The sequence below is a fragment of the Cavia porcellus genome, unplaced genomic scaffold (genome assembly GCF_034190915.1).
Source record: "Cavia porcellus strain 051 isolate PalLab524CR breed Dunkin Hartley unplaced genomic scaffold, mCavPor4.1 scaffold_24, whole genome shotgun sequence".
NCBI classification, from domain to species: domain Eukaryota; kingdom Metazoa; phylum Chordata; class Mammalia; order Rodentia; family Caviidae; genus Cavia; species Cavia porcellus.
Window position 1 is genome coordinate 46,462,774 of NW_026947507.1, and position 14,751 is coordinate 46,477,524.

At 46.6% G+C, this 14,751-nt stretch overlaps 1 protein-coding gene across 2 annotated transcripts in view; it reads left to right on the forward strand.

Moving 5' to 3' along the window:
* Positions 1-14,751, forward strand: part of Csmd1 (CUB and Sushi multiple domains 1) — a 1,477,900-nt gene that overhangs the window by 982,887 nt on the left and 480,262 nt on the right. For both annotated transcript variants that reach the window (XM_063234987.1, XM_063234988.1), the window contains exon 6: positions 4,785-4,897. In XM_063234987.1, the coding sequence (XP_063091057.1) occupies positions 4,785-4,897 (113 nt within the window). The remainder of the gene's footprint in view (positions 1-4,784; positions 4,898-14,751) is intronic.

Here is a 14,751-nt window from a genome sequence, read left to right on the forward strand (position 1 = left end):
GTGTGAAGCCTCCTGTCTCCCGAGCTCTGTGCGCAGCCAGGTCATTCTATTCCATTCTAAGGAAAAAGGGACCACGGTGTGTCACACTCAAAGCTGACTTGATCCCACATCCCTGGGAATGCAGGGAAAATTAACAGATACCCTGTAGGAGTCTCTGGCCGAATCTGCAAGTACTCAGTCTCTTTGAAGTGGCAGGTTTGTTAAGTCCCTCAGCCACCTAGGGAGAAGTGGTAATTTAAAATCTGTCCTAATGTCATCTGGCTTCTTAATCATCCTAGAAAATATTTCACTATAGAAGAACCCTTGTGATTTCTGCGACAATTTCCTAAAAACGTAAGACATTTAGTTTTCCATCTCAGAGGCATTCACACAGACGGAGTTCGAAATCCTTTAGCATTTCCGAATGAAATTCAGGAAATTATCTCGATAAACTGACTCCACGTTTTTCAGATTGCATAAGCAAAACTCGGGGCACTGGGAAGTGTTGGAGGAGCAAGGAGCTCAACCCCACATCACAGAGGAGCAAAGAAAGGAAAGCGAGGTGAAAATAAGTGAGGAGTGGATTATAAATAGAACCCTAAAATCGATGGTGGAACTATTTGGAGAAAGTGGAGCAGCTTGCCGCTCTTTTCTGGCTCAAAGCTGCCCGCCGCAGCTTGAAGGGTCCCAGGAGCCCTACAATTATTTTTACTCTTAGCAGAAGCGAGCCATGTTCAGTCTTTCGAAGGAAAATAAACTTGCCAGTGGTTTAAACAGCTTAATTCAGCCCTGGTAGAGAAAGATAAGAGTGGGCCTGGCTCCCCAGCCGCATCCCCTGATGGGCTCTCTGGGCCTCCTGACCTACTTGCTGATGGGAAGGCAACTTTGTGGGGTCCCTGCAGGGCTCCTCTCCTTCCTTGCTGCTCACTCCCCGCTGCTGATTCCCCATGCTGTGGCCACAGGGGAGGGCCTGCTGGTGCAGCGAGGAGGGAAAGTGGCCTGCATGCCACAATCCACTGAGGGCCCCCCCCCCAGTGCCTGTCCTGAGATTCCAACCCAGCTGCCCCCTTGTCCTTGCCCCCTGGTCTCATGCTGGTTATTTATGTATCAGAAAGGGAAACCCAACAGACTTGCTGATGCACAAAGTCCTCGGGCCAGTGCAAAAACTATTGAGACTCTTCCGAAACTGCCCACAGGCCAGTGGGTGGACAGATCCCTGGGAATGCGGAGGGAGTTCACGCACACTGGTCTGTGAGCCATGCCAGACAGAGAGTGATGAGGTTCCCTACCATTGCCTTTCCTCCGGGACTGTTGGGCAGTGAGACAGGAGATTCCCTCAGGAAGAGATGGTATCTGCAGCTTCTGCTAGTTTGGTTTTAAGCCTGCTTCGTGTAAAAGCTGCACATATTTTATACATGCACATAGAGATAAGATTTTCATTTTCTGTTCCCACCATAACAAACCAACACAAACTTGATGGTTTAAGTGAACACAAAAAGCTCCCTATTATGCAGATCCCCTAGAAATCTGGCTCAAAGCTGGCCATGGTGGTGGAGGCTTGTAACCTAGGAATCACGAAGCTGAGGCAGGAGGATCTTTACAAATTAGAGGCCAGCCTGGGCCATAAAACAAGTCCAAAGCCAACCTGAACTACATAGCAAAAGACTACGTCAAAAAATAATCAAACTAACAAAAGAAATCTGGCTGGAGTGGAACTCCCTTGCCATCTGGGTAGAGGTGGGGCAGGGAAGGTCTTCAGGCCTTTACTCCTGACCTTATTTCATATCCAAATCATCCTCCAGTATATCTGGTGATCAGCTCCCCTGAGGTCAGTGCAGTGAGGAGCAACTGGCTTGATAGCATGAACTTGGGTTGAATGACAGAAGGAACTCTGCGAATACTGACAGGATAACCCAGAACCCTAAGGGTGAGCCTTGTACAGGGCATGCCTCCTCCTTCTCGCACCAGAACACATGTGGTGCTGTTAACTCCCAGACACATCCATCTGCTTTGCAGACTCATCCACACCTTACCTTCAACCAAGGGGGAAGGGTAACAGAGTGTTCAGGTTGATTCCCCTAGAGGAGGAATTTGTGCAAGAGTTATGCTTTTTTGTTTTTGTTTTTTTCATTTTTATGTTTTTATTTCTAATTGAGACATAAAAACATAAAAGTTGTACATCTCCACTGCTACCATGTAAGGGTCAATACAGGTGTACACCCTGTGGTGGTTAAAAAGCATCAGCACACATAACGCCTCTAACCTTAACCCCTGGTACTGCCAAGTTTGAAGTTCCTCACTGTACCCTTGGGTGTAGGGTATGTGTCTGTTGTTGGTAGCAGTGAGTCCTTCCAGGAAGGTTCAGGAAGCTGGGCTGATACACACCTCCCACTTTCCTACCAAACACCTTCCAAATACCGAGGTCAGGGTGAACAAACTATTGCCCATGGTTAAGTCTGGCCCAAGACGAATGATGGGCATTGCCAAGTGAGTGGGTAAATACAGTGAGGCTCTGCTACACAGACTATTTCAGGTCCTGCAGAAGCCACTAGAGCACAAGCCAAACCATCAGGGTTGCCACTGAACACCAGTGACAAAGTTTGACCTGTTGCAACAGAGATGATTTGACCCACAAATGCTATACTTTGTGGTGCTAGGAACCCAGCAAGGAAATACATCCCCAGCTACTGGAGCTTTCACAATTTACTGCCTGGCCCTTTACAGCTTTAGTTCATTGAATCAACCAAAGCAGATGTTTGTGGGCAGGCCCTCACAAATCCACAGGGTATGAATAGAGAATCTGCTCACAAGCAATATGAATGTTGCCATGCAAACCAAACATGATTCCAGCTAGATAAAGTAATTCAGAAGATGCATCTTAAAGCAATCACCCACTACTGATTTTGACAATACAAGGTTCACAATGTAGAGGAAGCCAGATTTTTGAAGGTAGAATTTATTTTTCCTTCGCACATTCTTTCTATTAGCCAGAGGAATGCGTGGGCTACAGAATTTTAACTTGATCTCACCAGGGAATACAAAAGGGTCCCTCGGTGTACCAGGGGCACTGTGCCTCTCTGTCACCAGTTTGTGCTGCACACATCAAGAAAACAGGCAAATCTGAGTAGTGGGCTGCCTCCCCTTGCGGAGGATTGACTTCAGACAGTGCCATGAACACCACTGCACTTGGCGACACGCAAACTCTGGCTTTATCTTCTGGTGGGTCCTGCATGTTTTAAAACCTGACCCTTAAATCTGAGTACTGGATACCAGAAGGCTGGACCACACCTGTCCTTTGAGGCTGCTTTTCCTCCAGGTGTCAGAATAAGCAGGGCCTGGATCAACAGAACCACCCCGTGCCCACAAACCCTGTGCATAACACTGGGATTCTCAGCTTGAACAGGGCCCCACTGTGCTTCCAAGTGGCCACAAAGGGTAGCAGCTTACCAGGCTTCTACTGACAGCAGTTGGCCAGGCCCCTGCCCAGCCCTACCTATACTCAGGAGTGTCCTGTTGAACATGGATCTGGCATCCAAAGTGCAGCATAATCACACAGTGCAGACTCTTGTGAGGACCAGTCACGTGGAAATGTAATGTGGACATGCTGACACCTGTGGCTTCCCAACCCCTTCAAATGCCAAAGTAGAGGTGTCAGGCCTCCAGATCCACGTATTTCACAGCCCCAGTGTCAGATAACCACAGATGCAGCATAGACAAACACTGGCTCACTCAACAGCTACACATTTCTTCTTGTCATTCTCTGAAGCAAAGAGAACACCAACTGCTTACATAGCACTGGCATCAAATCAGGTATCATAAGTAACCTGGAGAATCTGTAAAATCCACAGGCGGGCACACATTCCACAGGCACACACTCTGCTGCTCACACAGGGTCTTGGGCATCTGCACCTTTTGTGGCCATGAAGGTTTCTGCACTCATCCCCCTGTGGACAATTAGGGACAGTGATATTCTTGCATCCACTTACAGGTTGGAAACTGAGTTTCACAAAACTCAGCCCAGGTCTGGGGTCTCCTAGCACAAAGAGAAGCCCCAGAGGATCAGGCCAGTGATGCTCTAGTAGGATGGATGCCTGGTTCTTTCAGGTGCTTTACCATCTGAAAAACTTCTCTTCCCTAGCTATGACTCCACATTGGCCAGGGTGGGAATGAGCAACTCGGCTGTCTGAGAATTAACCTCGAGTTTCCAGAGTGGACTGGCTACTCTGAACAGCTTAATAGATGACTGTACCTTCTTTTAAAACAATTTTATTGCATTGCAAATCTTTGTGGCAGTTACCATCTCTCTCACGAATGGGGTCTTCTTTGCCATAGTAGGGAAAGCCCTGGTTGAGGATTCTGCAAAGGCTGGAAACGCGTGTGCCACTAAGCATGAGAAACAGCTTGTTTGAAACCTACTTCAAATTAATAGAAATGGCAGGTGTTCAAATAGAGACAGGCAGAGGCTTTCACTTGTCTGCTTCTTTTTCGAAGTAATTCATTGTGACTGAGGTCCTGAGGAGAAGAAATAAGAGATCAGAAAGTATCTTCTCCTATCCATTGTTATTAAAGTAGAACCCAACATCAGTTATTTTTGAAACTCTTCATTTCTTCAAGCATCAACACAGCACTTATATTTGGGCACGGATAAAATTATCCAAATTACATTAAGATTTAAAGGCAACTAACACATGTCCTCTGCTTTAAGCGTCTCGATATGAAAGCTGGCCCCTTCCAGTTCCAGCTAACCCTAACCTGTGATCCTCTGCCAGTTTACAAGTGAGACTTTCTCCTCTTTGTCTCCGCAGGCTGACAGGCATAAACCTTCCCTCCCCTGTCATCAGCAGCAAGAACTGGCTGCGCCTCCACTTCACCTCGGACAGCAACCATCGGCGCAAGGGCTTCAGTGCTCAGTTCCAAGGTAAGGATGGGGCTGTGACAGGCAGGAGGGTGAGCGCGGAGCCCCGGCTCCTTCCCAGCCCTGAGGTAGTTGGGTCATGCAAAAGGGTGAACACGAGAAACAAACACATACTATACAAGCTCATTCTTTCACAAGCAGCTGTTTGGGCAATCATGAATGAGTTAGTGAGAACCACGACAGTATGCAGCGCATAGCCTTGTTTGCAGGAAATTTGCTCACTTTTAGTCAACAGGTACAGATTGGGATTACTGCATTTCTTCGCACCACCCAGTAATCACCCATAAGGGTCTGGACAGTGTCTATTCACATACTAAGAGTGATGTATTGCCAAAATGTATGGAAATGCTCAGGTGCATCAGTGTATCCCTTTTAGTCCTAAAATGTCCCCTGAGTATAAAAGCCCACCTGAGTGAGTCATTTACAAGTTGTCAGCCTTAACACAAAGACCCCAGGCTGTGGCAGCTGAGCACCTGGAACATCTAGACTTCTATACGCAGTGTGATTCTGAAACTTCTCTTTGCAGCAATGTCCAGTGCTCACAGCAGGGTAGATTGTGTTGCTTCCTATACTTTTCTAATAATCGAGTACCAGTAATAAAGCACAAGGATGCATTTATTAAATGGTCAACTGAAAAAACCACTCCACTTCTACTCTGTAAATAAGAGGATTATGACTGCCTTCAAAAATAATATTACTACGCATAAGTCCTCAAACTTCTTCCACACCACGGCCTCTAGAGTACAGCCCCAAGCTGGACAGCATTCTGCACAGGTCACCCACAGGGCCTGGCTGCCCCCACTGCCCATAACCTGACTGGAAGACAGTCCGAAGTAGTGGGGCAGGAAGACATTTTGCGATTTGTAAATAATTCCCAGGCAAGATGGCACATAGGTCAAATCATCCTCATGCCTCATGGAGGTTTTAGCAATTCCCCAACACATTGTTCTTCACGTCTCCTACCTTTCATGTTTTAAAGTCCATGCCATGTTCACCGACTCCACAAAGGCAGTGGCTGAGGACAGAGCTCCATAGCCCACCCGCGGGGGACTGAGCTCACTGAGAAGTCCCCTGGCCTAGAACAGGGCACAACCTGTGTCCTCAAAGTGTATTCCCAACCCCATCATGAGCACTGGCAACCGGGCTTTCTTTATTTGTTTCTGGTGTCTCCAGAAAATCCCTAGCTTTCCCCCTTTTGACCGCAAATACACTGTCCTGAAGATTTATAGAAGTAAAAGGAGGCATTTTCACTTAACCTGAGACCTAGACAAGGCTGGGCATTTCCTTTCCTCAGCTTGCTGTTTCTGCCTTTTGCTTTTGGGACCACGTCCTGGCATGATGACCACCATATGGTATAGGCAGGCATGCGGGACAGGGACCTCATGGAGCTTCTCATGGGGCAGGAATGCAGGAATGCCTCCTGCAGGCTGGTGGGAAATTCCCTCCTGGTTCTCTTTATTAATTCCCTGGATTAAGGGATCTACCACCACCCCTAAGTGATCATAGCTCAGGACTCGGGATGCCTGCCCACTGATCACCATTAGGTTCATTTGTGGACTTGTCTCTGAAGTGTTGATTGAGCTCTGAAAATCTTTGTTAATTAATCAGCATAGAAAGGAAAATTTCTAAGTGTTGACCCCAGACCTCACCAGGGCCTTTGGCATTCGAGTCTATGATTGAACGAGATGCTGAATTTGGAAAATGAGTTCACAGGTGCTATGAACTGGAGCATAAAGGAAGAAATACTTTGGTTGCAGGAAAAGTACAAGAGCTTAGATGAATCAGTTATCAATATATACTATAGATATTATCCATTTATACAATTTGTAGATAAATAGCATTAAAGGATAAAATATATACAATTATGCACTTATAATTTAGGCATAGCTAAATATCTGTAATTAAAGTCTATATGCTATATAGGGAGTACCTAAATATAATGAAAATACATGGATTTCAATTGTATATAATATAAATTATAAATAAAGAGGAGCACAAAATTGTGCTCTTAAGTTCATCTTTACTTGTGTCTAGAGCAAAACAGAGATAAAGCATTGCAGTTAGCTGGGCTTGGGTTCAGTGTAAGACCTCTACGGGCCTCACTGACACCAAGCTCTCACTTGGCCAGTGGACTCTTTCATCAGGGGTGTCCTGCCACAGACGATGTCCAGGCAGCCCCTCTGCAGCAGGTGGGCTTCAGCCCGGAGGTCACCTTCCAAGAGAGAAATGGGCTCACAGGTGCACAAGCCCTGCTAAAGAAGGGCGCAGGAGGCTTCACAGGAGCACTGTACACCAGGACGCTGCATCTCCTGCCCTGGCTGTGAGGACAGTGTCATTGCCTGGGAGTCTGTGCTTCAAGGGTGGAGGCCAGGGCAGCTGCTGATCTCGGGAAAACCCAAAAACCTGGAGAGATAAGAGCAGCAGAAGGGCAACAGCTCAGGAAGCTACAGGCCCCTCTCAGAGGCTCCCCAGACACCTCAAGGCCACTAGTGCATCTGTGCTAAGCACATGGGAGGCCCTTTCCTGAAATTTGCTCTCTTCTCTGTCTAGACAGAACACCAGAAGTTCAATCTACACTGTGTTACAAACACCAGAGAGAAGGCGAGAGGCCTCCTGGGCTTCATCAATGGAGGATGAAGAGGAGAGTGAGGTGGTGGGTGCTGTAGAAAGCCAGTGAGACAGCGTAGACCACAGCAAACCCTGTGCAGTGCTCATGGAATGTTACTGTCCTGGCTTTGCAGAAAGTGTTGGTCAAAGAGTCTGAGTCTTGCTTTTGTTTTTGTTTTTAGTAGATAAAAGCAGCATGGAAAAGCATTGTCTTTATATCATAATGATCGTCATTACACACAACTACTTACATTGACATTCACGTCCCACCTTTTTTTTTCCTGTGAGCCACAGCCTCTGTTTCTGCACTATCCTTTCTTCAACTCTGTCACTGAGCCCTCCTGAAAGCAGGGGCAGGGGAGACTTACAGGTAATGACCCGTGACTGCCCCTCCTAAGATTAATTCACTTTTAAAATAGTGTTGTGAACAAAAAAGTTAAAGCATAAAAAATTCACTGTCTTCATTTGCAATATTCACTCCATAGACTGGGCTCTCCTTGAATGGCAGATTTGTGTGAGGCACATAATTTCTTTAAATCAAGCAATTTCTTTATAAGTTGCCTCCATCAGTAATTATAATTAAGTAAGTGCTTTGTTAGCATAATCCATCATCTAGATATCTTTGATGTGTAAAAGATGAATTTGTAAAAAATGTATTAATCTTGAACCATGAAGTCATCTTTACTACTAACTGGCCCAGCAAATGTTGAGTTCCAGTGTTGCATGGGTCCACCTGGCTATTTATGAAAATAGTTTTCAAAGGATGAAATTCCCATTAATTTCTGACATGGATAAATCATTCTGCAAGAAAGTGTTTGTAATAAAATTCCAATTTAAATGGGAAACACCCCATCTCATAAATCAAAGGAGAATCTGAAGCCAGCTTTAAAGCTTGTGTTGACACAAATAATTAGCTTGCTTTTTAGGTGATAGCTCTGTATGAGCATCGATTTTCCTTTTTATATTAAATGAGAACCTTTATACTAAATAGAGACTTTCATGTTATTCAAAGTGCATTTGGGTGATTGAAAGTCTCACGCTTCCAGACATATTGTGATGGGGACGAGGCCACGCTGTCCACATTCTCCAAAGCCCACACTTTCCTAGCCAAGGCCCAGCAGCCAAAGCTTGACCTGAGGGGTGAGTGCCAAGATGTGCATCCGTCCTTGCCTTTACAGCAGGAGCTCTGCAAACTAACAAGAACCGCTATCTAGAGCCAAAAGCTGGGCACCCGACATTAGGGGAACACATGAGGGAAAGCAAGCCACAAACTCCTCCCAAGACCCTGGACCTCAGGCCTGCAGAATGTGGAGCAACTCCCAGGGGGCGCCCTGACCACCTATAAAGATCAGGGACATCACCTATGCTGCTCTGGGCAGGATTGAGAAGCCATAGGCCCCATGGGAATAGTGACTCTTTCTCAGTCAAAATAATTTAGCAAAATGTAATCTATTCTTTAGGCAGTTCCTAAACCTCTACTAGACATAGCGTTTTTAATAAATGTAAAGTTGCTCAAATCAGACACATGTAATCCCTTTCCCCAATTACCTAAATTCTCTCAGAATAAGAGATCCAAGTTGATGCCTTATTAGCTTTTCCTTGCTGTGACAAATTACCTGACAATTCCAGTTTTAAAGAAGATGATGCTACTTTTGCAATGGCTCAGAGTCAGTAGATGAACAGTGGGCTCCATGTCTCTTCTGCTGTGATCAGACAGAAAGTGTGAAGGAGGAGGGCTCCTCACCTCCTGGCAGCCAGGAAGCAGAGAGAGTGCAGAGCCAGAGAGCAGGGCAAGGCCAGAGAAGACTGTCACCAATGCTACACTGAGTGACCTGCTTCATCAGGTAAAGCTACATCTCCAGACTCTTCACAGCCCCCCCCCCAAGGAGCTATTGCAGGAGACACCATCAACAGATCATTTCACCAGTGAAGGCCCACACGTCTCACTCTTGATCTTAGCTTTTTCACTAAATGCTTCTCCCTAGCCAACAACCTTGTCACCCTGCTCTGGGACCCAGTAGAGATTTTTCATGGGTGAGGACCACAGATTAAAAAATGCATACGTGCCAAACATCAGCAAAGCAGCACACAACGTGGAACAGATCAGAGTGCAGGAGGGCAAGAGAGCTGCCTGCATTTTGACTGTACAATTCCTATACAGGTTGTTATCGCGTGTTTACATTCTTACATGACGCTGTAACCAGCATGTGAATGTTTACCTCTGCTGAGTCATGGTTACACAACTGCATCCCACTGTGCACTTGCCCTGGACAAGTAGGATCACATAATCAGGTGTCCTCAGATGCCCCTGAGTGGTTCCCCACCATCCTTTATGGTCTGTTCACCTTACTGTCTTACTGTATAAAATAAGATTGGTATCTACTTCACAGAGTCACTGTGGGTATACAATAAAAGAAGCAGAATTTGGCAAATGCCCTGCACAGCTCCCTGGAGTATGAGGCCATCATCCTGGGGGGCCATCCACTCTTGGTCATCCTTCTGACTCAACCCAGCTGAGCCCCACCTGGCTCACCCCACCAGATCTTGAGCAGGCAACTTGGGCTCCCACATATCCATGGATACAAAGAATTTGACATGACTGCACTTTTGCACAGCTGAAGCAACCTGAATCAGAGCTGTCTATTTGAAAAGAAGTTTTCCTGGGAAGCAAGAGCCTTCTCCAGCTAGGATATGAGGAGAGTACAGTAAAAGATGCCCAGGAGGAAAACCCACAAGAGAGGAATCCACCATTGTTGGCAGCTGGCAGTTAGCTACATGTCTGCCAGCAATGAAGGAGAGGAAGTGTATTAGTAAATGGGGTAATAATGGAGAGACAAACTCCCTTTACTGGCAAATACACAGATCCAGCCATTTTGCCAAAGTCCACTGGGGCTTCCTGTGTGGGGAGACAGTAGGTACTGAGGGGTTGATGTCTTGCTCCAAATCAACCAATGGAGGGACACCTAGGAGGCCTAGGATTTCTGCACCAGTTTTGTTTTGTCTGAATCTCAAGTTTTTTCCCCATAAAATGGAATAGTGATTCCTCAGGACCAAGTGACAATCACAGAGACAATGCCCAGGAAGTCTGGGGCTCAGTGCACACATCTTTCCTTCTCTTCCGGGACTCAGTTCTGCATCCTCACTGTAGAGGCACAGCTCTGCCTTTCTGGAGTTGGCAGCCAGAGGAGGAGAGGCCCTCTGAAGCAGAATGTTCTGCCTCAGGTCAAGTGACTGGTGGAAGTCAGGGCAGGGGTGAGTGTGTGACGAGACAGCAAGATCTGGGCTTTCTGGGTGGAGACAGGGCCATAGAGCAGTGAGTGAGCTGTGGGGTTCAACGGTGCCCAGCCTCATGGGACGCAAGAGCAGACACATTCAGAGTAAGAACAGGGCATGGCTCTAAGGTGTTGGGTCAGAAAGCACAGGCATCACATTTCCACTGTAGGCGGGTCATCTCAGCTGCTCTACTGGGCCCTGCTCTATAAGCTGAGCCTTTGTGGTATGTGGCATCCATGGTCCACTTAAAAATGGCCCTTCTGTCTTTCCACACCTTCACTCAGTGTCTAGGTCCACCTGGAGACATAACTGGTCTGCATCCCAGCACAGCAGCTTCCTGGCTGAGCAGTGGAAGACACTCTGAGCTGAGTGGCAATGGTGCAATGATATCCCCATGGGACCCGCACTCAGGGTACTGGTCAGGCTCAGGTGAAAGCTCTGTGGATGAAACCCTTGCCTGTCCCCAGCAGGCCAGGCAGAAGTCCAGAGTCTGTGCCTCAGACTCTCCTCCCTGCATTTCTAAAGAGGACAAAACAGCTCCAGGGACTTTTCCTCTTTCTCCGTTTTCTCAGGGTATTAAAAGACCATCAAGGTAAAGTTTCATTCTGAATTTACTTTTGGTATCTACTGGGGACAGCACAGGAATGTGCTTATGTCATGTGAGTAATTGCTTTCACTAGATTGGGAGGTGATTTCTAACTAATTTGGAAACAAGGGGAAAGACTTCATAGAAAGCATGCAGTCTTCCTCATCGGAGACACAAGGGAGAAACACAGAAATCCTCCCCACTCCAGGCAGGTGGCTAAGGAGCATGCGAGTTGCTGACTCTGTGCCTGACTCCAGATCTGGGTCCATGCATAAAAACATGTACTGATAACTTAAAACATGAATACACAGTGAAAGTCTTACATTCTATGTGGAGCCACTGGAGCAGAGGGCTGCCTTTCTCTACACTGCTAAGTGTGGTTGACACTGGCAAACTGGGAGCCAATGGTGTCCCACGGTGTAGCATAGCTATTTAGGGTACATTAATATTTGGCAGCAGGTAGATATTAAGTTCTTACGCTTGAAGGAGAACAAAAAGATTAGGATGGTTATTTCTCCCTTGGCAAATCATCTTTCTGTAGTTTACATTTATGCAACTTTAAGGCAGAATCCATCCTGGCTTCCAAATTGCCCCTGATGGCCAGGCCAGTTCTTCAGGTCCTCTCTCCTGAGCCAGGTGTGGTCTGGTTTGCTGATGCCTGGTTCCCCTCCAAGGCAGCATTTGGAACTGAGTGTCACAGTGTGTTCAGGCTCTGGCTCGCTTTGCTCCAGTGAACAGGGAGGCAGCTGCTGCGTACAGCACTGAGTTCCCCAGGAGGAGGCAGGTGACTGCAAGGTCTTTAGGGCTGCCCAGCTCCCCTGGGGCCTCAGGTGCACCATGTCCTCTGGGAGGACAATCTGGTGCCCCAAGTGCACCCAGGTGGGAGTGTAGAAGGGTCAAGTAGTACAGAAGAATGAATGTGACCCCTAAAAACCTGGTAAATGGTTGGGTGCAAGTTGGCCTTCCTGCAAGGCGAGGCAGGGCTCCTTCAAGCTCATATCCCACTCTCTTCAGGAAACTTCCTTACCATGCTATCTCTAGGCTCTTTCTTCTGCTGAGCCTTACAGGACCCCAGTCTCTGCAAGCTGCCAGACACTAGGACAAGATCTGCAAGTCGAGACCCAATGCTCCCAATCACAGTTCAGGCTGTGTGCTGTCCCTCCTGAGACCCAGCTTGAACCCCAGCTCAAGACATAGTGTACAACTCATAGACCCAGAGACATGACCACAGCAAGGACAGAGCCCAGGATGGCTCACACAGCTACACCTTCCCAGGATCACACCTGCAGCTGTGACTGGCCTGGTGCAGAGTGGAGTTGCAACTTTGAATTAGGGCCATTGAATGAGAGCCACTGCCCAAGGGCCCTGAGCACCCCACTGCGATGCCTCTGGGCCTTCCAACAGAAGGTCCTGGATCCCAAACGCAGTCCTCTGGACCCTGAAAGAGGCATTGTACTTCATGATTCTGGGGTCTGAATCCGGTGGTGCCAGGTAGTACTCAGAATCATGGGAGCGAGGGAGGATGGGCGAGTGGTTCCTCAGGACAGACATGGAGCCAGGTTTCTGGTCACTCATTTTGCAGAGCACATCTCACAGCTGACGTGTCAGCCTGCTCGTGTGTTTCCCACTTCCGATCGCTTGGTTTCCAGGTGGACTTTGATCTCTCTGCCTCTGGAACGCGCATCCTTTGATTCCAAAGTTAACTACCTGTTAGAACCCAGCTTATAATTTTTGTAATTGAGAAAACTTCATGCGACCTAGAAGTGAAGGGAACATTTTATTGAAATAACTGAAATCATTATTTTTTCTTGTAAAAGCAGCTCCTACAGACTTATAATAATATAAAGGAGAAGCAGAACTAAAATAATATAAAATTGAAATTCTGCACGATAAATACCTTTGTTGTGTTTCTTACCCTGAGAAGAAAATGGTGTTTGATTGATTTGATGAAACCTAGAAGAGTCCCAGAGAATTTTAATTACAAACCATGTAGTAGCATAGCACAGAATGGTGGCTGTAATTCTCTCTAGCTTTAGAGAAAGTGTCCTCAGTGCACCAAGATGGCTGCAGCATCATCAGCCCTGCACATTTCCTGTACTTCACCTAGTGCAAAATCATCTGCACGGCTCATCACTGATCCCATGAGACCTGACCTGCTCTCCCTGGTGTCAGGGGCCATGGAGCCAGAGCCCTAGCCTCCATGGTGCTCACTTGGAGCCTTCACAGCCTCAGACACGCAAAGCCTTTAACCATGTGATCTGCAGTTTTCTTTGCCTGGGAAATCCAATTTCTAGTCATTCCTTGGAAGGAAACACTAGCTCAGACAATCCTTTATGGATCACTCTTTAGGTCTGATTTCATTAACTAATTGTATTCTGATCAGCTCTCAGCAAGAAGCCTGTAGTGGTGAGTGTTCATGTGAGTCTCTTGGCTACAAGAACCTGCAGAACAGGCAGCTGAGTCCTCCACACTCCCAGACCCGTTGCCCTTCAGAGGAGAGGGGCTGAAGCTTACTAAGAACAAAAACCTTCACTGGATGCCCCAAAAATCTCCCTTCTCTTTATGTTGAAGGATGGATGCTGTTTCTATTCTACCTGTAGAAATTTAGTTTTAGAGATAATTAACACAAACTTTATTCATAGAAAATTTAAAATCATGCTTTAAAAATAAGTTTAAAAACATGTAATAAATACTATTTCAAATATAATCAATGAAAATATTCCTATGCACTAGACACAAAGCCTTTGTTTGCTGTTCCAATAGTGAGACCTTACCATTTTATTCTTCTGAGTTTAGACTGCCAATGATTTCACATTTTGGCATCTTCAAAGGTTTTGCTTTTCTTTGCAGCACATAGAGTACCACTGCATCTTCCCCTGGGGGGAGGCAGGTTTGATGAGGTACCGTGACGGCACCTTCTGATCTGACCAGACACCCTGCTCTTTCCCCAGGTGACAAATCCTTCTCCACGTTGCTCCTTCTTCTTCCCCAGAACCCGGCCAACTCCTGGGCATGGCAGAAGCCTAGAACCTGTCCCTATCTCTGTCCTGTGTCTTTCTGAGGCTGGTGACCAAATGTCACAAAAAGAGCTTTGTAAAGGAAGAGCAAGAAGAAAATCCTGGGCTCTTAGGGGGCTCAAATTTGGGTAAATCAAATATGAATAACACTATTAAACTGTAACCTAAATTTAACCTCACATCATCTGGATATTACACTACAGGGGTTTAAACATTAACATTGATAACTATGGATGCTGCAGGTTCAGCAAGCAGGATTTTTTGAAGGACTTAGAAATGTTACCTGCAGAAAGCTGCCCATTGGCAGGTCCAGCCTGCGATTTTAAGAAGGAGCTGGAGGTCCTGCAGAACTTCTAAAGAGGGCACAGTACACC